The following is a 23538-nucleotide window of genomic DNA, read 5'->3' as shown; positions in this document are numbered from 1 at the left end:
TGAATGGGGCTGGAAGAGGGACGGTGAGGGCGGGGAGGGTGTACAAAGGAAGGGATTCACCACGCGGTTTCGAGTTGGGAACAAACCTCGCCCCTCCACCCGTTTCCCTTTCTCAGTGAGGACGGTTTGGGGGCGGGTGGGGAAAGCGCGTCCTCGAAGCGCTCTCGCGCTCCCCTTTTCCTTCTCGCGCGCGCCCCCATCGCCTCTCCTCGACCCCAGAGGCCGCGAGGGTTGCGTGCGGAGACGGGACGCCTGGGGGTCGGGTCCCGACGCAGGTGTCAGATCCGCTTGGCCAGGTTTGGCCGGCTGGCTGGCCCGGCCCTTCGCTCGGCCGGCCCTCGCAGCGCCGCCGCGCCTGGAGGGCGGGGCCGGGGCGCGCACGGGTCCTCGGCGCGCACGGGTCCTCGGCGCGCGGGCGGACGGCGCGCTTCGCCTAGGTCTGGGGGAGCGCGGGGCGGTCTCCGCCGGCGTCGCGCGCGCTGTGTGAGAGCGGGGTCGCGCGCGCGCACGCCAGGCGAGTGAGGGAGTGTGAGGGAGTGAGGAGCAGTCGGGTGTGCGTGGGTGTGGGTGTGGGGGGGGTGAGTGTGAGTGTGTGTGTAGGTGTGTGTGTAGGTGTGTGTGGGGGTGTGTGGGGTGAGGGAGAGCCAGACCGACCGCGCGGCTGTGAGAAAGGGGGCGAGTGGGCGAGGGCGCCGGGCCAGGCTGTGGGAGCCGTGGCGGCGGCGGCGGAGAAAGGAGGCGGCTCCCGGCCTCCCGACCCCATCCCCCTCCTCTCCTCGGACTTACTGCCCGCCCGGCCGCCCGCCCGCGCCGCCCTCGGAGGCCCCAGCCGGGCGCCGCCGGCCGAGAGCCAGGGAGGAGTCGCCCCAGCCAGGTGAGCGGGACCCTCGCGTTCCCTCCGCGGGGGTCGTGGCGAGAGGCGGAGGCGCGCCCGACCCCCGCCGCCCGTGGCGGCCGAGTTGGGCGGAACGGGCTCCAGACGAGCGGGGCCGGGCCCGGGAGAGGACGGGGCCGTGCGCGGCTGGGGCCCGGGGCTTGGGGAGGCCGGTGGTCGCCTCAGAGCCGGGGACGGCGGGGCGCTCGGCGGACCCTGGGCTGGGATTCTGCTCCGGGAGGGGCTGAGGATGCCGGTGGGTGCGGGAGGCTGGAGGGAGGCGGCGGCCTCGGGCGGGGTGCAGTGTGGTCTCCCCTCGGCGAGGGGGTGTGGTGACCCTGGGGATGCGCGTCGGAGCCACACACGCGTGGCGCAAACCTGTCTTCGGCAGCGTGGTGATCTCTGCCTCCACTGCTGCCATCAGACAGATTCCTGTGGTGTGTGACCGAGGCGGGAGGGGCTGGTATTGGTCCCGCAGTTATTCTGTTTTAATTCCACGCTTTCCTCCTTACGTGTACATTTTTAGAAGAGTGACAGCCATTCCTCTTTTTCTTTTGAAAGCCCTCTGAATAAGATGGGTGACAGTAATTGCTTGTCTCGTTTGATTTTTTTTAACAGCATTTGACCGTGATGCAGATCTTCCCCCCCCCCCCGCAATAAATCCAAAGTAGTTAGGGGATAATTACTTCAGATTTGCCTTACTAATTTTTCCTTATCGCTGATAGCAGATTTGTCATCCCCTGTATTTTCTCCCATTTGTGTTTACGGATAGAGATGGGGCGTTAATTCTCTTCTGTGAGTGGGATTATTATAGTAACCGTGTTGAATGTAACCTCGATGTAAATTCTTTGCTTGTGCCGTTTTCTTATTAATTACAGGAATTGTTCCCACATCTTTGTGGAGTTGGGTTAAATTTGAAGTCTGTATTGAAACTGCATGGGCAGCCTAATATGGAAGGTTTTCCTTTTGTGGGCTTGATATTTTGATTATATTTATGGATGATTTAATTTTTAACTGTAACCATTAAAATGTAAATGTTATTTATTTTAGATCTCATTTCATAGCATCGGATAGTTGTAAGGTCTTTTTAAAAAGAAAAAAACGATTTCTTTAACAATTGACTGTCCAAATACTTTAACATATTCACTTGAAATAAAACACTCTGAAATTTTAGTCATGGAGAGTCACCGTAACTTCTGGAATGAAAAGCTCTAATGTAGTCGTAATATAGTTAGATTTCTTTTATAATGGTTACTGGATTTAGTTAGTGTGTCAAAGGGGAGGAGGCCTATTTTGTTTTGACGTAATCTTTTGTTTATTCCAGTCTATCTTGGTTAGGTATTAGTTTCCTTCCTTCATGTCATAGACTTAGTTTGGCAACATGGCTGTTGATGTTTTTCTCTTTCTCCGTCTCCCTTGTTTTCTCTCTTGTCTTCTCTTACCCCCGCCAGGTGCTGGAGTCTGCTTGTCAGGCAGGGAGGCAGTCTGTGGGATCCTGAAAACAGAGCCAAGAAGGGGAGCAGCAAATTGAGTCACATTCAGCCCTCTACTCGGTGAAGAGCCACTTTTCTCTTCCTGCCTTTCTCCCTGTAGGGGGTAAGGAGCTGTATATCTAACCTTCAGACTTTTGGCTATGAGCTAAAATTCCACTTATCTTAGTTCTAGTTGGATAGCTTTAATTTTTTTTCATGTTTCCTATTGAATATGATAACATCTGGGGGTGCAGGGGAGAGTGACAAGAAGAAATTACCCTTTTTTTCTTTTCCCTTCTCATTCAGTCCCCTCTTCCTCACCTGAGGGAAATACCAGCAATATCTTGTAAATCTTCTACCACTTCTTAGCCATACTGTGAAGAAAGTTCTAAAATGAACATTCTTTTTTTCTCTAAACACCAACCAAACCTCATGCATTATGTTGTTGGGGCACAGGATGAAACATACCTTTTAAATTATCTCCCAATCCTTTCTTTCCCCAATTTGTATTCACATGGGGTTTGCTACTGGGGTAATTCACTCGACTGATCGATCTCTCAAATCCTCTCCCCTCCCAATGAGCTAAAAGACCGAGCACCATGAATACTGGAATAGATTAGGGGAATGGACAGAGTAGAGTGAGTTGTTCCACACTTTGGGACATAGCTTTTATCATCTTCTTCTGGGGAGCAGGCATAGAGACCTAAACACAGAAAATGGGTGGAGGAAGAACTTCTGTACCCACAAACAGGCCATGAAGAGTGAGAAAACCAAACATAAAGTAAGGAGGGTGAGTTATTGTATGTTGCTTGCTGACAACTCTTTTTTGGGGGTGGATTTGTAGAGAGATTTTATGGCTGATTAGCTTACAAAGAATATTCTCTGCAAGTGGGATTAAGTCATAAGCATTTGAGAAAAGAGCCTTTAGAATTGTTATAGTTCCGCTATTGAGGGGTGGGTAGGTAGTGATAAGAACAATGAAGAAAGTAGTATTTTTAGGTGTTAGCTGTACTGGCATGTGCAGTTGTTTCAAGAGAGGTTGAATCGGGGAGATTAGGTACAGGTGTTGGGTAAATTGTCCTGCATTACTTGGGAATTTTCCTGCTTGTCATATTAAGTGTTGTGAAGAAATAATATAGTACCTCCAAAAATATCTGTACATAATATATTTTAGATTTATGTGCCATATGTATCTGTGTAAATGTTTGGTTTGCAGAAAAGGACTGATTTTCTGGCTTCATGGTAACTGATGCCATGGTGTCATTTTCAGTGTTTTCTTTTCCAATGTTTTTTCCTTTTCAAAATTGTCTTGGAGGACAAAAGTCACAGAGCTAGCCAGATCTACTCCCTTAGAGCCTGGTCTGCACGGAACCCATCTGCTTATATATCTTTTTCCCTCTCCTTACTGCCCCAACCCCAGGCCCCACTTTAATTGTTAACAAAGGTTGTATAGTGATGATAGAAAGTAGCAATAGCTTTGGGTTGGTTGTTTTTTATGCGAAACTGAAAAAATAAAATTTTAAACAGCTACGTTTAGATACTATGTTGTACAATTTGCCTGATGTTTAATTTTGAAAATAGCTCTGGTTTTTTGATACTCCTTTGTCATTCAGCATAACAAAGTCCTTTAAAGTAACTCCTAACCCTTAACCATGTCCTTTTGAGGTTCTATGCTGCCCATTGGGGATAATAGTATAGAACACAACAGATGGGGATTCTGCCCTCATAGAGTTTACTGTCTAATTTCATTGGTCCTCTTGTTTCGAGAGAGGTTGAATGGAGGGCGGGGGTGGGGGGCAGATTAGGTACAGATGTTGGGTAAATCGTCTTTCATTACTTGGAAACTTTACTGTTTGGTCCTTTCCCCTGTCAATCACTTCTCCCAGCAATGTCTGGAGGAGTCTACTGGATTGTGAATTGATGAATTAGCAGAACAAATTTGTGTAAATGTTTATATGCCAAGTTTATTATTATTATTTTTTTACTACCTTTCTTTCAAAAGTGGCAGCACACCACCAAGTTGTGATAAAAAAAAAATAATCCAAACCTACCTCTTAAATGTTTTTGCTCTATTCAGTTCCTTAAGTCCCCTTTTTGTTTCCCTCTCTCCATCTCTCTCTCTTTTAACCACCTCTGATACTAGCTCTTAGCTTCATTTTCTTAGAAATATAGAAATAAGGTCTCCAAGATAGAGCATGGATTTGCTATAAAAGATCAGACCGGTTCTGTCTTACTGCTCTGCTGTCCTGTATTTGGCAGTATTTCAGACTTTGATGCTTTATCAGAAAACTACATCTTGAAAATTCATGCAGGTTTGCCCAAATATAACAAACTTGGAATTCTTCCCTGATGCTTTGGAGTTCTCAGTTGTTAGCTTATTCCTTTGACATGTGATGTAGTTAGCCATATCTGCAAAGCCTTCTTGAATGTGTTAACAGCTTCCCAGCCCTTTTTACAGCATAGTGTCCAGAAAGAAAATTTCGAAGGAAGGCCTGACATTTAACATGTTAAGTGTGATGAACTTTGAGCTGTACTGTGCGTTGCATCTCAGGAACATTTTTTAAATTTTGTGCCACATTCCAGAGATACTTTGATGTAACATTTCTCTGTTAAGTGAAATCATTAGAAATGTTATTTGGATTCCAGAGAAAACTTAGGTTTTGTTTATACCACAGACTATTTTAGGAATTTTAGTAACAAAGCTACAGGTTATTTAAAGGTAACATATTTTTTGGACCCTTTAGTTGGGAATGTGTAAACATTTGCATGTTAATTTGCTCATGACAGTTTTTTTCCTTTTCCAGTTTTCTTTTTATTGTAAAATACACACAATATTTCCGTCTTAACAGATTAGTGGTATTAAGTACATTCATATTGTGCAGCCATCACCATGGCCATCTCCAGACTCTTTCGTCCTGCATAACCGAAACCCTATACCCATAAAACAGTAACTCCCTAATCTTTAAATGCCCCAGCCATTAAGGACCATCATTCAACTTTCTGTGAATTTGAGTACTTTAGATTGTGGGGCATAATGTCGTCAAGGTTCATTCATGTTGTAAGCATGTATCAGAATCTAATGCCTTTTTAAGGCATTAGATTCTGATACATGCATTTTGCTTATTATTCATCTGTCAAATGTACACGTGGGTTGCGTCCACCTTTTAGTTATTGTGAACAATGCTGCTCTGAACATACGTGTACAGATACCTCTTTGTGACTTAGCTTTCAGTTCTTTTGGGTATATACCTAAAAGTGGAATTGCTGGATTGTATGGTGATTCCATTTTTAATTTTTTGAGGAACTTCCGTAGTGTTTTCGGCAGCTGCTGCACCATTTAACATTCCCACCGGCAGTTGGCAGGGCTTCCAGTTTCTCCACGTCTTCCCCAACACTTGTTATTTTCTGTTTTTTTGGGTTTTTTTTTTTTGTTTTTTTATTGTAACCATCCTGTGAGGTAGTTTTGTGTTTCAGTGCTTAGTGATGTTGAGCATTTTTTCTTATTCATGACATTTTATCATCAGATCATTTTTAGTTCTGTCGGGGCTGGGGGTTTGTCTCTTTTATTAACCATGGTATCTTTAGGGAGAGTGCGTAGTGGGCACTCAAATATTAATTGAATGTATTATGCAGTTGAATGCTTAGTTTTGTGTATTTAGTAGTTTTATCTTTTTTGGCTATAATAAAGAATCCCAAAATATCATGGAGTTGGAAGTTTATTTCTTCCTCATGAAAAAGAGATAGTAAGCAGTTTAAGGCCACAGTACTGTGCAGTTGTCAGGGATTCAAGTTCTTCTAACACTTAGCTGCACTTTTCCTAGGGTTGACTCTTGTCCTCTGTCCAGCTGGTTGTTGGAGGTGTAGCCATGACACCCACATTCCAGGTAGCAGAATGGAGGAGGGGCGGAGGAAGAGTACATCTCTTTAGCATGCTTCCTGGAAGTTGGAGTGCAGTACTTTGGCTGAGCACTCTGCGACCATATCTAGTTGCAGAAAGGCCTACGCAATACAAATGCAGCCTCTTAGTCATATGGCACTGTGCTCAGGTAAATATCAGATCTGTTATTACAGAGGAGTAAGTGGAAAGTGGATATTGGTAGGCAGGTGGCAGTCTGTGCCATAGAGTGTGTGGAATTTGAAGGGACTCTGGGCTCTTCTACCACTTTCTAAGTTAGACAAATGACCTCTCTGCTAGTGCAGCCTCACCTGCCCAGTGAGGACAATAATGTGTCACAGGGATGACTATGAGGATTAAGTGAGAAGATACAAGTAAACTGCCTAACACAGTAATTGGTACATATAATTACTCAAAAGGGATTTTATCCAAATTCCCTTCGATATCTTTAGATATAGTAGAAAAAGAGTACAAGGGACCATATTGAGTATGTATAGGAAAATGGTTATCCTCTCATTTTTCATGCAAAATCTTGTATATCGTTTTTTTAAGAAAAGGTATTATGATAGAGCTGTAAGGAGAGTATGAGTGAATGTGTCATGTAAAGTTTGGAAAATCAGATATTTGCTCTGTTTTTGAGGTATACTCTTTCAAGAATAAGTAGGGGACTGTCATCCATTTCTGTCACTGTAAAGTCAACTTTGATTAATACCTAACCTGCTCCTGCTTTCACAGCCTTACAGTCTAACTTCAAGTTAATGTGCTAAGGAAAATGGCACCCAGACAGTGATATTTTTAAAGTGGCGTCTTAGCTAAAGGATGAGCCTGTGGAGGAACTACCGAAGTTTCAAAGGGACATTGTTTTAGTGGATGATGGGGTAACAGGTTTAACACTATTAATCGGTTGTCTCTGAGACTTCTGAGATTTTCATTTTATCATTCATGTTCTGTACCCCTTTAATAAGTACACCCCCCACACACACACACAATGGGGTGTTCCTACCTTTCTCTCATCTTCTTAATGCTTTTGTCCCTCTGCCTCTTACTCCCATTCATTCTCATTTCCTACAGTAATTCAGATCCACCTCCGAAAGAGACACTGGATAAGACAAGGAGAGGAAAGAGGGTAAAATTTCATATGTATCCCAGATTGTGTTTTGTTGTGTTTTGGATTTTTTGGGGAGGCGGGGAAGCATTAGAACTTACTGAGATTGAGAGAAAAGCCTTGATAAACAGATCCTTGGTTTAAAACCTTAAGCATAACAAAGTAGGTGTTAAAAGGTACAATTAAAGTCAACATAGGCATGTGGTATGATCTGGAGGGAGACTGTTGGGATTTAGAAAATCTCTGGAAATATAAGCTATGCTACTTAGTATTACTTAGTTAAAAAAAATTTTTTTTGGGTGCATTTCTTAACTCTCTTAACCTTCATTTCTTAATCTGTAAAATGGTTACTGTTAATACCGAGGTTTAATTTGAAATAGTGTTCATTCAACTTTTAGTTTTAAAATAGCCCAGTATTTGGAGTTTGATAAGCATGTCATTCAACATCTTTAAACATTATGCTTCTGCTGTGGCATCTATTTATTATATGTGTGCGTGTATATTTTTATATATATATATATTTATCATCTGTATATATATTATCACACACACACACAGAGTTGACCCTTGAACAGTGTGGGTTGGAACTGTGCAAGTCCACTGATTTGTGGAATCTTTTTCAATAAATATGTACTGCAGTACTTTACTTGCTTAACTGAGGCAGTAGTGGGTGGCATTTAGTTAAGGATGCCCGTTTAGGCATATTGAAACAAGATCTGAAATTCAGTTGAACTGCTGGTTGGAAAAATATATTTACTAGGTCAATGATAGTAGTTGAAACTGGACTGAGAATGACTTTTCTAGAGAAAGGAAAGAAGGGTTTAAGAATGAAGCCCTGGGGATTATGTACAGGGGGAAAGCCGTCAGGAGAAAACAGTTACAAGAAATAATAGTGAAAGAGTGCCCGTTCACACATTTGTTATTTTCTGTGCAAACCTAATCCTCATCCAGGAGAGAACGACATCATTGAAAGTACAGCTGTAGTTATTGCCAAATTGAGTAAATTCTAGTTTTTATATTTAAGTATGTATATATTCTCTCCTCCAACATATTTTCTTTTTCAGTCTTTTGATTCTAAGTTCATTTGGTATATCTTATCTGGAATAAAGAATTTTTCTAGCAGTAAGAGATGCCCTTAATATCGTCAGATGGTAGATTGTGATTTTGCTTTTTCTTTACCAGAATAATTACCACTGGGAAGGGGGCCTTACAAGAAATCACCTTGTTTATGATTCTCATTTAATTAGCCTTGCCTGGAGTATTTGAAGATGACAGTCATAAAAATTGGTGTGCTTATCCAGAAGTTTTCACGGGAAAACTATCTCTAATATAAAATTAAATTTTATAGATTTCTCTTTATTTCAAAAAGGCTAGTTTAGCATTTATTTATTATCTGATGTTTATATATTATTTGGTACTTCTGGAGAAATAAAAAAATAGAGAATTAGTAGATCTGATTTTTTTTTTTATATTTTAAGAGGAAAAATCAACTCCTATGTATATGTGGACGTTTGCAAATGCCCTATTGATCTTACACTGTTGGAGAATAAACTCTTTCCCTACAGATATGTTATTGGGTAGCCAAACCTACTACTTTAAATGTCAGGGGAAAAAAGGGGAACCATTTTACTTTACAGGGGACTCTTTCCTGTCATTGATTGATTGCTATGTGGCTTGAGGGATCTTAGTTCCCCGACCAGGGGTCAAACGCATGCCTCCTGCAGTGGAAGCACAGAGTCCCAACCACTGGACGACCAGGGAAGTCCCTCCTGTCTTTTATATATTTATTTATTTATTTTGCGGTATGCGGGCCTGTCCCTGTTGTGGCCTCTCCCGTTGTGTAGCACAGGCTCAGCGGCCATGGCTCACGGGCCCAGCCGCTCCGCGGCATGTGGGATCTTCCCGGACCGGGACACGAACCCGTGTCCCCTGCATCGGCAGGCGGACTCTCAACCACTGCGCCACCAGGGAAGCCCCCTCCTGTCTTTTAAAACAGTGGATATGATATGAGCGTCAGTACTGACCTTTTATTGGCATACTTTGTGCTCCTAGGCTGTGTAGGTTTACTGTTAACGCTTTTGACTTTTTATCAGCTTTTTTGTTTTGTCTTTTTCCTTGATATTAACAGATGGGGAACAAAAAGAGAAAAGTAGATGTTTTAAAATCATAGTCAGGGAGGAGATACCAACCTATTGGTCTCTGCCTGGCCTATAGGAATGCATTGGTGGCCTTTCAGGCCAGGAGGGCTGTTGGAGATGCAGAGCCTCTGCTTTGTGGCTGGCGTCTTTACCTGTTTCCTGGGTATTGTTAAATGTGAATCCCAACGGAACAGTCTGAAAAAGGCGAACAGTCACTACAGCAGTATCCCTGGGCACCAAGGATGGTCAGCCGCTCATCCTCCCATGGAAACTGGGGGGGACCACCGGGCAGAGAAGAGGTTGTGCCCTTTCACTCCCTGGCAATAAACTGGTCTCTGGAGATGACTAAAATTATAGTAGATAAAAAATCTAGACAGGTGTTACTTGAAGATACCAACACCAGTCAGCTGAGGGATGTTAAGCACACTTTGTCTTTTAGAAACTGGTGATGTCATTTACTTGTACAGGAAGACTGAGTTGGAATACAGTGTCGCATACCTCTACAGATTTTTACAGGAAAACCAGGGCATAATGCAAAAATCTTTTGAAAGTGATAAAGAAAATGTATTCTACGTGATCAAACTGAAGATACCTCAGTTCAGGACAAGGTGACAGCTCCCATGGTACCACTTCTTCTGTAAGGCGAGAGCATTCCTCCAGTTCCAGATTAGGGGCTGTGGGCATCCCCCCTGAAAGAATGTGGTCCAGTTGCGGCCAGTGATGCTCTCTACCTTTGCTTCATGTCTTCCAGACAGAGAGGGGAATCATTTTCTTTCTTAGAACCCTAGGTTCATGAGGATTTCGAGCCCTTTCATTAAAAAGAAAATGAAAGGCGATGGGGAGCCTGATATGAGTCTGTTGTTAGTTGTTGGTTGCACACCAGTGTAGAAACACCCAAACTTTACATGAGGATATCAGGGCTGTGGCCATGAAGGCAGACAAGATGGATATGCCCATTGGCATCATCTCTTAGGAGTTGCTGCATGACTGTGAGATTGCAGTCCTGGAGTGTTTTTATTGTCTGGTTATAGAATCACTGAAAACACCATGTTGTGTTACGGTTGTGGCCTGGGCATTTTCCTGAAAGCTGACATGCCATAACTGCTTCCCAGTTGCCAGTGGCTATAACATCCCATCCTGATTTCTACTGGGTCCACAACTGCCCTAGTAATGCAGTGCAATTTCATGCAATGAAGTCAATCATAGAACAGACAGTGGTCAAGAACTAAGTGTCAGGGGAGGCACAGACGTGGCTTCGGAGTATTGGAGGTCAATGACAGGTTGCTTCAAAACCTACCCAATTGTAAACATTTTAAGGGCATTTTTATAGTTCCCCTCTCAAGGGAAACTGGACATCTCTACATTAGATGCTCTGGTGTGACTTGTGGAGCTTTTCCTTCTGAGTGAGACCCTTTCCATTCGCCTGGAAGGCCACATCCCATGTTCCTCATGTGTGAATTGAGCTCCAGTCCCCTGATGCCTTTGAGACTGTGGGTCCCCAGGCAGGTGGGTGAGTGTGGTAGGCAGGACAGGTCAAGGTCTTGAGGGAGGGGGTGGTGTGTGTGTGCGTGTGTGTGTGTGTGGTAGTGTCTCTGTCCCATGATGTTCTGCTCTTACTGTGTGCATCTGTGGAGCAGGCCCTTCTGGCTGAGACTGTGGAAAGCACGTGAACGGTGCATAAGGGACCAGTTCCGGCTGCTGTGATGCTGGAAGCCGTCCATCTGTATGGCCGTTGCTTCCTCTATTCCTTGCCCTTGTCCTGTCCTTCTGTGTTAGGTTTGCCATGTCATCTGGGATAATATTAGAAATCACCTATTATGCTTGTTAGTAAAACTTGTAACTTTTTTCTTCTTCTCATGAAAATGACTTTCAGTTGTCTTGCTCATGATATAAACCCTGAGAAGCAGAACTCTTGGTGACATTCTAGTAAACAAGCTATGTTTGTTTAAGAAAAATTCTGTTTAAAAACAGAATAAAAACAGTGAGTAAGAGCATGCTGTCTCCTGACTGAAAAACAAATTTTAGTGAATGAACTTTGGCATTTATTTAAATAACTTTGGCAGTTATTCAAATTTTTCCCCCCACATTCTCAAATTACTTATTTTGACTAAAGTTGCTATGTGAATGACATCATTGTTGATGCTCATCTAGTAATATGTGCTACCATCTGATTTTTAAGCATACCTATAAATGTTTATAAGAAACTATACATATATGAAATAAAGGAAGATAATTGAACAATAGCTATAGATGCATGAATATACATAATTTGTTCGAGTTTGTAGTGACGGAGAAGACAGGGTATAGTTCCTGTTTTTCATAGCTAGTATATAATCATGGTGTGATTTGTGTGAAAGCAAAAAATTGAGTAGTTTCTCGATTTACTTTGTATGTATATCTTCTCTTCCAGCTAGAAGGAGCCTGTATTCAGGAGGAAGTAATCCCAGAAAAGGAAGAACAGGCAGAGCAAGATGTGTAGCTCTGTGGCCGCCAAGTTGTGGTTTTTGACAGATCGTCGAATCAGGGAAGACTATCCCCAAAAAGAGATCTTACGAGCATTAAAGGCCAAATGTTGTGAGGAGGAACTGGACTTTAGGGCTGTGGTGATGGATGAGGTGGTGCTAACAGTCGAGCAAGGAAACCTGGGTAAGTCTACAGTTAAGTAACTTCTTTGCATTTTTACTTAGAATTTGGTGACTCTGCGTATTTTAGGAATAATTAGGGCAAAGGATTTGTTAATAGCCTTATTATTACTAAGTATCATCTAGTCTAAAAATCTAGTATATCTTATGGAAGAAATGGCAACACCGGTATTTGTTAAATCCCTTATTGTATTATTTAGGAAATAGTTGGGAGGGAAATTAAAGATAACCTACTAGTTTTCTTCCATCATTGTTTTCTATTTTTAAAATGCCTTGTTTACAAGGTGCCTCTATGGGGGAATTTGTACCCCATCAGGGTCCTTTTAGTAAATTGATCAAAATCCATGTGTAATTCTCATTTTCTTTTTTCTTTATAAGATGCTTTATATGTGTGGTGTTAAATACAGCTTTTCTTTCTGGATAAAAGTGTCCAAATGATTTGACTTAATTGGTGATAAGTATTTTTAATATTTTCAGTAGTTCATATTGTTTTCAGATTACTAGGGGAAGATATTTTGGAAACGTGTAGAAATTCTTTAGGACTGACTTGCAGGAGTCTTTAAGCTCTGTAAAAGGATTTGTTACAGTTAAATTGGTCCTTTCTATTAGGGAGAGGTGGTTATTGTGAGAATTAATAATGCAGAGTACAGATCTGCTTTTAAGGTAATTTCACTCATGGGCTTATTTCAGCTTTTCTGTCTCTGTCTCTTTTGACCTAATGCATCCTTAAGAGTCATTTATGCCACAAAATTCTGTTGCTTTTTTCCCCCCAAGCCACAGCTATTCTGACTTCTACTTCTTACTGTCCTGGGTCAGGATCTTAGGGCCCCAAATTTTAATGCTGCAGCAGCCCTCTAAGTCTTTTTCAAAAGTCTTTCCTTTCTAGCCCTTTCTCATTCATTAAACACTACTTTTATCATCTTAACATGATAAAACCTTCAGAAACTCTCTACTTCCCTATAACATTAAATCTAATCTTATTTTAAAGACTTTTCATTGATGCATGTCCCATAAATCCAGGAGTTTCTAGGTTTTTTTTTTACATTTCGCATATTTTGAATTATTTAAATCTCATACCATCTTGTAAGGAAGGTAATATTATCATTTTACAGGTGAGGAAACAGACTCTTGAAGAATTAAGTGGATAAATTAGAATAAAATTCCTCTTCTCACGTATTGTTAACTCTGCTGTAAATGCTGCAGATAGACCATTTGTCCGACCTTGTCTCTTATTAGTCTGTATTGTTTGCCTTGGGTCAGTATGTTCACTATGAAAGCTCAATGTCATTTGTGCTCATTGCTGTTTCTTTGTCTTTGCTCATATATTTCAGTACACCTTAATATTTCTGGACCACAGTTAACTGTGGTAACTGTGGATAAGGGGACTGCTGCATTCTCCTATAATATTTTTTATTTCTGTAGAATCGGTAGTAATGTTCCCCCTTTGATTTCTGAGTTTAGTAACTTGAGTCTTCCCTCGTTTTCTTAGTCCATCTAGATAAAGTTTTGCCGATTTTATTGCTGTCTCCTGTATTAGTGTCTTCTTTTGTGTTTGGTTGACATTTTTGTAGAAATCTTTACATTCCTTTTATTTCCTTTTGTGTATATTTCATTTGCTTTTTGCGTTTACCATGGGGATTACATTTAACATCCTTAGGTTATACTACTCTAATTTGAATTTATACCAGCCAAACTTCAGTGACATGCAAACACTCTGCTCCTTTACCACTCTGTCTCCACCCCTTTCATTTGTTGATGTCACAAAATTACACCTTTATTCATTTTGTGGCCAAAAATATAAAATGATAATCCTTTTAAATGCACCAGTCTCTTAAGTTATATAGAAAACAAGAGTTGGAGTTACAAACGAAAGTTATAGCAATACTAGCTTTTATACTAATGATTGTTTATTTTTTCTTGAATTATATTGATCTCTAAATTCTGAAGTACAGTTACAAACTATTGTTACAGTAATGTTAGCTTTTCTAATTGCCCATTTATTTACCTTTATTGAGATATTTATTTTTCCATACGAATTTGAGTTACTGGTAGATGTCCTTTCATTTCACCTTACAGGTTCACGAACTCCCTCAACTTTTGCTTTTCTGTGAATGTCTTAAATTCTCCCTCTTTTTTTTTTTTAACCTCTTTATTGGAGTATAATTGCTTTACAATGGTGTGTTGGTTTCTGCTTTATAACAAAGTGGATCAGTTATACACATACGTATGTTCCCATATCTCTTCCCTCTTGCGTCTCCCTCCCTCCCACCCTCCTATCCCACCCCTCTAGGTGGTCACAGAGCACCGAGTTGATCTCCCTGTGCTATGCTCTCCCTGTGCTATGCGGCTGCTTCCCACTAGCTATATATTTTACGTTTGGTAGTGTATATATGTCCATGCCACTCTCTCACTTTGTCACAGCCTACCCTTCCCCCTCCCCATATCCTCAAGTCCATTCTCTAGTAGGTCAGTGTCTTTATTCCCGTCTTGCCCCTAGGTTCTTCATGACCTTTGTTTTTTCTTAGATTCCATATATATGTGTTAGCATACGTTATTTGTTTTTCTCTTTCTGACTTACTTCACTCTGTATGACAGACTCTAGGTCCCTCCACCTCACTACAAATAACTCAATTTCGTTTCTTTTTATGGCTGAGTAATATTCCATTGTATATATGTGCCACATCTTCTTTATCCATTCATCTGTTGATGGACACTTAGGTTGCTTCCATGTCCTGGCTATTGTAAATAGAGCTGCAATGAACATTTTGGTACATGTCTCTCTTTTTTTTTTTTTTTTGGGTACACAGGCCTCTCACTGTTGTGGCCTCTCCCGTTACAGAACACAGGCTCCGGGCACGCAAGCCTAGTGGCCATGGCTCACGGGCCTAGCTGCTCCGCGGCATGTGGGACTTTCCCAGACTGGGGCATGAACCCGTGTCCCCTGCATCGGCAGGCGGACTCTCAACCACTGCACCACCAGGGAAGCCCCATGTCTCTTTTTGAATTATGGTTTTCTCAGGGTATATGGCCAGTAGTGGGATTGCTGGGTCGTATGGTAGTTCTATTTTTAGTTTTTTAAGGAACCTCCATACTGTTCTCCATAGTGGCTGTACCAATTCACATTCCCACCAGCAGTGCAAGAGGGATCCCTTTTCTCCACACCCTCTCCAGCATTTATTGTTTGTAGGTTTTTTGATGATGGCCATTCTGACCGGTGTGAGATGATATCTCATTGTAGTTTTAATTTGCATTTCTGTAATGATTAATGATGTTGAACATTCTTTCATGTGTTTGTTGGCAATCTGTATATCTTCTTTGGAGAAATGTCTATTTAGGTCTTCTGCTCACTTTTGGATTGGGTTGTTTGTTTTTCTGATATTGAGCTGCATGAGCTGCTTGTAAATTTTGGAGATTAATCCTTTGTCAGTTGCTTCATTTGCAAATATTTTCTCCCATTCTGAGGGTTGTCTTTTCGTCTTGTTTATGGTTTCCTTTGCTGTGCAAAAGCTTTGAAGTTTCATTAGGTCCCATTTGTTTATTTTTGTTTTTATTTCCATTTCTCTAGGAGGTGGGTCAAAAAGGATCTTGCTGTGATGTATGTCATAGAGTGTTCTGCCTATGTTTTCCTCTAAGTGTTTGATAGTGTCTGGCCTTACATTTAGGTCTTTAATCTATTTTGAGTTTATTTTTGTGTATGGTGTTAGGGAGTGTTCTAATTTCATACTTTTACATGTAGCTGTCCAGTTTTCCCAGCACCACTTATTGAAGAGGCTGTCTTTTCTCCACTATATATTCTTGCCTCCTTTATCAAAGATAAGGCGACCATATGTGCATGGGTTTATCTCTGGGCTTTCTATCCTGTTCCATTGATCTATATTTCTGGTTTTGTGCCAGTACCATACTGTCTTGATTACTGTAGCTTTGTAGTATAGTCTGAAGTCAGGAAGCCTGATTCCTCCAGGTCCATTTTTCTTTCTCAAGGTTGCTTTCGCTATTTGGGGTCTTTTGTGTTTCCATACAAATTGTGAAATTTTTTGTTCTAGTTCTGTGAAAAATGCCAGTGGTAGTTTCTACCTCTTTTTTGAATTAGAGTTTTGCTGGATGTAGGAGTTTCGGTTGGCAGTTTTTCTTTCAGCACTGTGAACGTATTAGACCCCTGTCTTCTGGCCTCCAAAGTTTCTGATGAGAAATCTGCTGATAATTTTATTGAGGATCCATAGAATGTGATGATTTGCTTCTGTCTTGCTTTTTTCAAAATTCTCTCTTTGTCCTGGGTTTTGAAAGTTTAAGTATAGTGTATCAACATGTGTCTGTTTGAGTTCATAAGGTGGAGACTGTTGAGCTTCTTACATGTTTATATTCATGTCTTTCATCAAATTTGGGAGGTGTTCAGTCACTATTTCATCAAATATTATCTCTGCACAACACCCCCCCCCCCCGCCCACCTCCCCGCCCCAACCTTCCTGGGACTCCCACAATGTGTAAGTTCACTGATTCTTCTGTCTGCTCATATCTGCTTTGAATCTCTCTAAGTGAATTCTCATTTCTGTTATTGTACCTTTCAGCTCCAGAATTACTTATTGGTTTCTTTTTTATGTTTTCTGTCTACTGGTATTAACATTTTGTTCACACATTGTTTCTTTGACTTTCTTCACATCTTTCTTTAGTTCTTTGAGCATGTTTAAGGTAGTTTCTTTTAATGTCTTTGTCTAATCTCTCTGCCATTAATTAGGACTTCAGGAATGGTATCTGTTGATTTATTTCATTCCTTTTAGTGGCCATACTTTCTTGGTTTTTCTCTATGCCTTGTTAGTTTTTGTTGAATTCTGTACATTTGAATCTAATGTGGAAACTCTGGAACTCAGTCTCCCCCTTCCCCAGGGTTTGCTGGTTTTTGTTTACTGTTTTTGTTGTTTTGATTGTCATAGGCTGTCTCTGTACCTCAGATCAGCCTAAGGTGCAATCTTAATGTCTTCTAAGGTCTTTTCTGAACCTTTACCTAGGCACTTGCAGTCACTTTTTAATTTTCCCCATATTTGCAATTGAATGTCCTAGTGTTTAGTGTATGGCTTCTGAGGGGAAAAATTACAAGGGACAAAGGGGCAAAGAGGATATTTGAAGAAATAAATAAGTCCCCTGGAAGTGACTTCAGCTGGAAGGGGAGGGGCTTGTAAAAGTGGGAGGAGTGGTACAACAAAAATGGCTACTGGCCTCTTTGTCTGCACCTCTGATCAGAAGCTGCATCCAGCCATCAGAGCAGAGATGCCGGATATTTGGAGGGCAGCGTCCTAATAGACCACCCTGGCTCCTGCAAGGCATGTCAGCTGCTCCAGAACCAAGTGCAGTATTGCTAAAGAATGGGGGATGGGTAGTTGCTACTTTTCTAGAGCTGAAATCGATGAAAATTAACTGCACTTACCATGCCAGTATTTTCCTTCATTATCCTTCAACAGATTGACAATGCATTTGTTGTTTAGGTGGCGAGACAGAGTCCTGATGCTCCCTACTCCTCCATCTTCCCGGAATCCTCTCTGTACTCTTTTTTTTTTTTTGCGGTACGCGGGCTTCTCACTGTTGTGGCCTCTCCCGTCACGGAGCACAGGCTCTGGACGCGCAGGCTCAGCGGCCATGGCTCACAGGCCCAGCCGTTCCGTGGCATGTGGAATCTTCTCAGACCGGGGCACGAACCCGTGTCCCCTGCATCGGCAGGTGGACTCTCAACCACTGCACCACCAGGGAAGCCCCTGTACTCATTTTTAATTGGTGTGTGTCTCTTTTTGTTTTGTAGTCTTGTATTATATTCTGGGGAAAAGTCTCTTACCGGATACATGTACTGTGAATATCTTCTCTCACTCTGTGGCTTGCCTTTTTTACTCTGTTAATGGCATCTTCTGGTCAGTGAAAGTTTTTAAATTTAATTAAGTATGGTTTATTTTTTCTTATTTTTTGATTAGTGCTTCTTGTGTCCCAGTTAAGAAAATGTATGTGCCCAAGAGTCCTTATTTTGAGATACATGCTGAAAACCTACTTCATAAAATACAACATTGTTAAGTGAAATTATTGTTAGGAAAAAGGGCGTATACTATTTTCTAAGGGGAGGATGGGTATGTGACTGTAACTTTTGCTGGTTTAAAAAATAGTTAATAGAAGGATAAATCATAATTTTCCAAGTGTGGTTACCTTTAGGGAAAAGAAAGGGTTCAAGAGGACAGGGATGCGCTAGACTACTGTGACTCTCAACAAGGTTGAAAGTAGGTGATGGTACATTGGATTCATTATAGTATTTTTATTTTCTGTTTAGGAGTTTTCTTAATAAAATTAAAATAAATGGAGAGAACGTTTGAACTGATGAAATTTTTGACTCAAGGATGGAAGGAGAAAGTTTGGAATTTAATCATTTTTGGTATGGCACTTTGATGAGATTATAGGTTGTTTCTTGCTCAAGTTAACTAGAGATATTTTAATTGCTTACAAATCAAATAACCTTCCCCGTGACAGAAATTAATTCCAGAGAGCATATTGCCAAAAATAGATGCTCAGAGACATGGTTACTTGGCATAGATAGGGCAGAAATCAATTAATACTACCTTTTTTATTTCAGAGTGGGAATCTCCTAACCCATGGTACACAGTGGTGAAACTGGTAATTAAGTAATTACTTTTATTCACTTGGAATCATGGTCTTTTTGAAGATAAAGCCTTGGAATCTGTTAGGTACTGCCACAGGCAACTTTTTTTAAAGAGTATGAGGGATTTGGAAACCTGATACTGAATGGCCTTCTGAAGGCATTGGGGAACTTAAAGCAAAGGAATGATGAGGAGCTCAAATCTCTAAATTCTTCCTTCAAGGCAAGTAACAAAATTCAGGGGCTTTCCAGTATTTAGGATTATAGGTCTAACCTAACCATTAGAGTATATTCTTGTTGAAAGGAGTCTTCCAGCTGTCATGCTGCTAGGGCTTTGGAGGGAATTCTTGTGATATAATGAAAACAGCTTCTGCTTTAGAACTAGTTAGATCTAGCCATCCTGGCTGATTTAGTTTTTAAACTAAACTCTTTTGCAGTTGGTCAGACTGGTTGTCTTGATACTGCTAAATTAAGTCTGCTGGTAAATTCTCTCCTTGACAAGTAGAGAAATTTCTAGATATCATGTAGTTAGGTCACCTGCTCTCGATTGCCAAAAGGAGGTTAGAACAGACTGATATAAATGTCTTTAACCTGGAGCCACTGTTAAAAAGTTTATTACTCTTTTTCAAAGTGGACAGGGGGCTTCCCCGGTGGCGCAGTGGCTTAGAGTCTGCCTGCTGATGCAGGGGACATGGGTTCGTGCCCCGGTCCAGGAAGATCCCACATGCCGTGGAGCGGCTGGGCCCGTGAGCCATGGTCGCTGAGCCTGTGTGTCCGGAGCCTGTGCTCCACAACGGGAGAGGCCACAACGGTGAGAGGCCCGCGAACCGCAAAAACAAAACAAAGGAGAAAACCAAAGTGGACAGGGACTTGACATTTAAAGGACATCACAAAGATACTTTGCTTACACTCTCCCCTTTTTTACATTAGTCTGTTGCTGGGAGACTGCTGTAACTTTTTATGGCTGGATTCATTAATAGCGACCTAAATGATACATTTCCCCAGTTTTCTTCTATACAGTTTTCTTTTAAACTATTTCAGTATAGATTGCTATCTTATGGGGGAAGAAAATGTAATTTTTGTTAGATAATAACATTTCATATTTGGATAATAGAAAAAAATTCATGAAGTTTTCATGTTAGCAAAATAGAAATATGTCTTCTTGCTTCTAATACTGAGACCTTATGCATCAGTTATCAAATAAATCAAGTTTGCTTGGGAGTTGAGGAAAAAAAGATGAAGAATCAACAGCTACCACATGTGCCGTCAGCCTACCCCAACCCACCATTGTAAACTAAGAGTAATTGATAGCCACTAACAATTATTAACCACTTACTATGTGCCAATCTTTATCAAATACTTAACATGCACTTTCCTCCATCATCCTCCTCAAAACTGTTTACGTGGGGCTAGGACTTTATCCCAAGGCTCAGAGTATCTTAAAATAGATGCTCAATGTTTTTGAATGAATAAAAGAATGAGTGGATAAGTGGATGAGTCCTTTAAGGGTATTTTATCTTTTTATCACTTTCATGAAGTATTTTCTTCTGAGCCATTTTTTTCTATCTACAGAAAAGGTAAAGAGAATGTACTCAAGCATGCAGAGCTTGAATGCCAGCATTTATAAAATTAATTAGAATTATTTAGCTAGTGGCATCACATTTTCTCTACATTTGATACGTCCTACCTGCTTTTTGGGGTAGGATCAGTTGTCTTGACCGCCAGATTCTGTATTTTTTAAAGGTACTTAGAGCAGAAGCTGGCCAGTCATTACCTTCAATAAAAGATGTTTTTAAAACAGAGTCGTAATCTGACTTTCCTCATCTCTTTCTCCTTTTCTCTCTTTTTTTCAAACACATGATGGTCAGCTGCAAAGTGGCATTGCTCAGTGATAATGAGGCACACTGTTACAGTAGACTTCCTTTTGTTTCTTCCAGTACCACTGATGGACCTGGGAAAGGAATTTTATTGGTTCCTTATCGTTCCCCAAAGAGCATACCATTGAAGAGAAAAATTTTCTTGCTACCTGGGATTAATAGTGAGATAAGGCTTGGAAACAAATTGGACAGGAAAAGGATTGCTGAGGATGTTAAACAGGGGTAGTTTGATAGGAAACATAAAATATATCTTCGTAGGAAGCAGGTAAGCAGATAGAAAAGGCATGTATATTCTCAAAAGAATGGATTCTTTTATTCTTGTTTTTGATATTTGATAACTTAGATGTATGAGTTCTAACCCAGCCTTAATAAAGACTTTTTAGTGTTGTATATAACTCTTTTGAGAATTATCTGACCCTTGGTACTGTAAATTTCCATTACCACTTGTCCTATTCTCCTCAAAATTTGGGTAATTACTTTTCATCCTACATTTTTGGGACCTGGTGGGGGAAACTAGCCAGTGATTTTTTTAAGGTGATAACTTTTTAAATATTCATTTATTTATCCCCCCTGCCTGCGTCGGGTCTTAGTTGCGGCACATGGGATCTTCATTGAGGCATGCGGGATCTTGCCTTATGGCGCGCAGGCTCTTCTTTGCAGCGCGCGGGCTTCTCTCTAGTTGTGACACGTGGGCTCCGGAGCGCATGGGCTCTGTAGTTTGCGGCACTTGGGCTTTCTTGTTGAGATGCGAGAGCTCAGTAGTTGGGGTGCGCAGGCTTAGTTGCTGCGCGGCATGTAGGACCTTAGTTTCCCGACCATGGATCGAACCCGCGTCCCGTGCATTGGAAGGCGGATTCTTTACCACTGGACCGCCAGGGAAGTCCCAAGCCAGTGATTTTTTTTTTTTTTTGCTGTACGCGGGCCTCTCATTGTTGTGGCCTCTCCCATTGCGGAGCACAGGCTCAGGACTTGCAGGCTCAGCGGCCATGGCTCACGGGCCCAGCCGCTCCACGACTTGTGGGATCTTCCCGGACCGGGGCACGAACCCGTGTCCCCTGCATCGGCAGGCGGACTCTCAACCACCGCGCCACCAGGGAAGCCCCAAGCCAGTGATTTTTAAAAAAAAAAGCTTAGGAGGACAATTCTCATGTGAGGACAGTTTTGCATTTATAGTAGGCACCAGGTCCGTGTGACTTAAGCCCTCTTGCTGCAATCTTTTTTTAATGTCCTAATGTAGATTAATTGATAAATAGATTTATAGTGAGTTGAGTATTTTAAAACGTTCAGAATTATCTCGTCTTTTTTGTTAATATAGCCCCTTTTATTTTACATGTGGTGGTGAATTTAATAGCTTTGCCAGTTAAGTAATGGATTAGCATTCTGGATTATTGACCTAAACAACTAAAGTTTGTTATGTGAATTTAGCTGGAAGTAGGGAGCTCAGAAGTTATAAATCTCTTACCCTGACTCCTTGCTTTTTCTAAGTAGAACTCACAGCCTGAGAAAGAACAGGTTAGATTTCTTGTCCTAGATTTGGTTTTGACTGCCTTTAGCAAGTTACTTTAGCTTTCAGTTAGTCTTCCCTCTTCCGCCTTCCAAGATGAACTAATATAAAGTTTTTACTGCAGTAGTAGCACTTGAAACATAAATGGCAAGGGAGATGGGTCACTGGCAGAATAGTAAATGGGCTTTTGGTGAGAGAAAGGATGAGAAACCATTTAAAAAAAAAAATGAAAAGCTGAGCAGCAAAACCCAGAGATTTTGAAACTGGAATGACCAGCATCAGTTCTCTGTAGAGAATACTTAAGAATTTGATACGTCTTGGATTCTCCCCTCCAAATCGGGTTTTCATTAAGAATTTTAAATGAAGAGAAAAGCTGAAAGACTAGAATTATGAACAGGTATATTCTTGCTACCTAGATTGAGTGTTCAGTAGTAACCCCCTGTTATAGTTCTTTAATATCTTTCTCCTAGTATGTATAAACATTATGTACATTACACACAGCTTTTTGAGAGAGTCATTATCTTTTGAATACAAGTAGCTATCTTAATGTTCACCCCTAAATATTTCAGTATCTGAGGCCAAAAAATAAGGATGTTGTTCCCTATGAGCCAACACAATTAGCACGCCTAAGAAAAGTAAACTCTTTAATATCATCTCATATATACTCTAGAATCAGATTGTCGCAGTTGATTCCAAAATACCTGTTTCAGTTATTTTCAAATCAGGCTCTATAAGGTTCATGCATTGTATTTGGATATAATGTCTACTCAGTCTTTCTAACTCTAGACATTCTTCCCATCTTTAGTTCTAAAGTGACATCAACTTTTTGAAGTGATCAGAACAATGTCTCATATCCTGGATTTGTGTGATAGTTTTCTTGTGATGTCTGCCTCCTGAAGCTTCCTGTGAGTTGGCATCATTAGATAGAGTTCATATGTTTTGTGCACACAGTTACCTCTTAGTTGACCATGGATGCTTCACAGTGCGTTCTTCCAGGAGGCCCAAAATGATAGTCTGTGCCACTGTCCAGGATAAGTTTGATCACTGGGACAGGTAGTGTCTGCATGGTCTGTTAGAAAAATCTATTTTTATCTTTTGCCTAGCAATTCTTTGATATTTTGGCACTATACAGATATCCCATCCACCTTTCCTTATAACGATTATTATTATTATTATTTTTTGCGGTACGCGGGCCTCTCACTGTTGTGGCCTCTCCCGTTGCAGAGCACAGGCTCCGGACGCGCAGGCTCAGCAGCCATGGCTCATGGGCCCAGCCGCTCCGCGGCATGTGGGATCTTCCCGGACCGGGGCACGAACCCGTGTCCCCTGTGTCGGCAGGTGGACTCTTATCCACTGCGCCACCAGGGAAGCCCTCCTTATAATGATATTTTGATATTTCATTGGGA

At 41.4% G+C, this 23538-nt stretch overlaps 1 protein-coding gene across 6 annotated transcripts in view; it reads left to right on the top strand.

The window, feature by feature from the left end:
• The window catches only part of RIMKLB (ribosomal modification protein rimK like family member B), a 53137-nt gene that overhangs the window by 8615 nt on the left and 20984 nt on the right, over positions 1-23538 (top strand). For 3 of the 6 annotated variants that reach the window (XM_060306292.1, XM_060306287.1, XM_060306288.1), the window contains exons 1-3: positions 603-874; positions 2326-2470; positions 11895-12130. In XM_060306292.1, the coding sequence (XP_060162275.1) occupies positions 11956-12130 (175 nt within the window). In that variant the 5' untranslated portion in view covers positions 603-874; positions 2326-2470; positions 11895-11955. Of the gene's footprint in view, positions 1-602; positions 875-2325; positions 2471-11894; positions 12131-23538 lie in introns of those variants that run through there. The other 3 variants (XM_060306289.1, XM_060306290.1, XM_070046557.1) reach the window with 3 other exon arrangements.

This window comes from Globicephala melas, chromosome 10, assembly GCF_963455315.2.
Source record: "Globicephala melas chromosome 10, mGloMel1.2, whole genome shotgun sequence".
Taxonomy (NCBI): Eukaryota; Metazoa; Chordata; class Mammalia; order Artiodactyla; family Delphinidae; genus Globicephala; species Globicephala melas.
The sequence above is the reverse complement of the archived record's forward strand: the minus strand, read 5'-3'. Positions and strand labels throughout refer to the sequence as shown.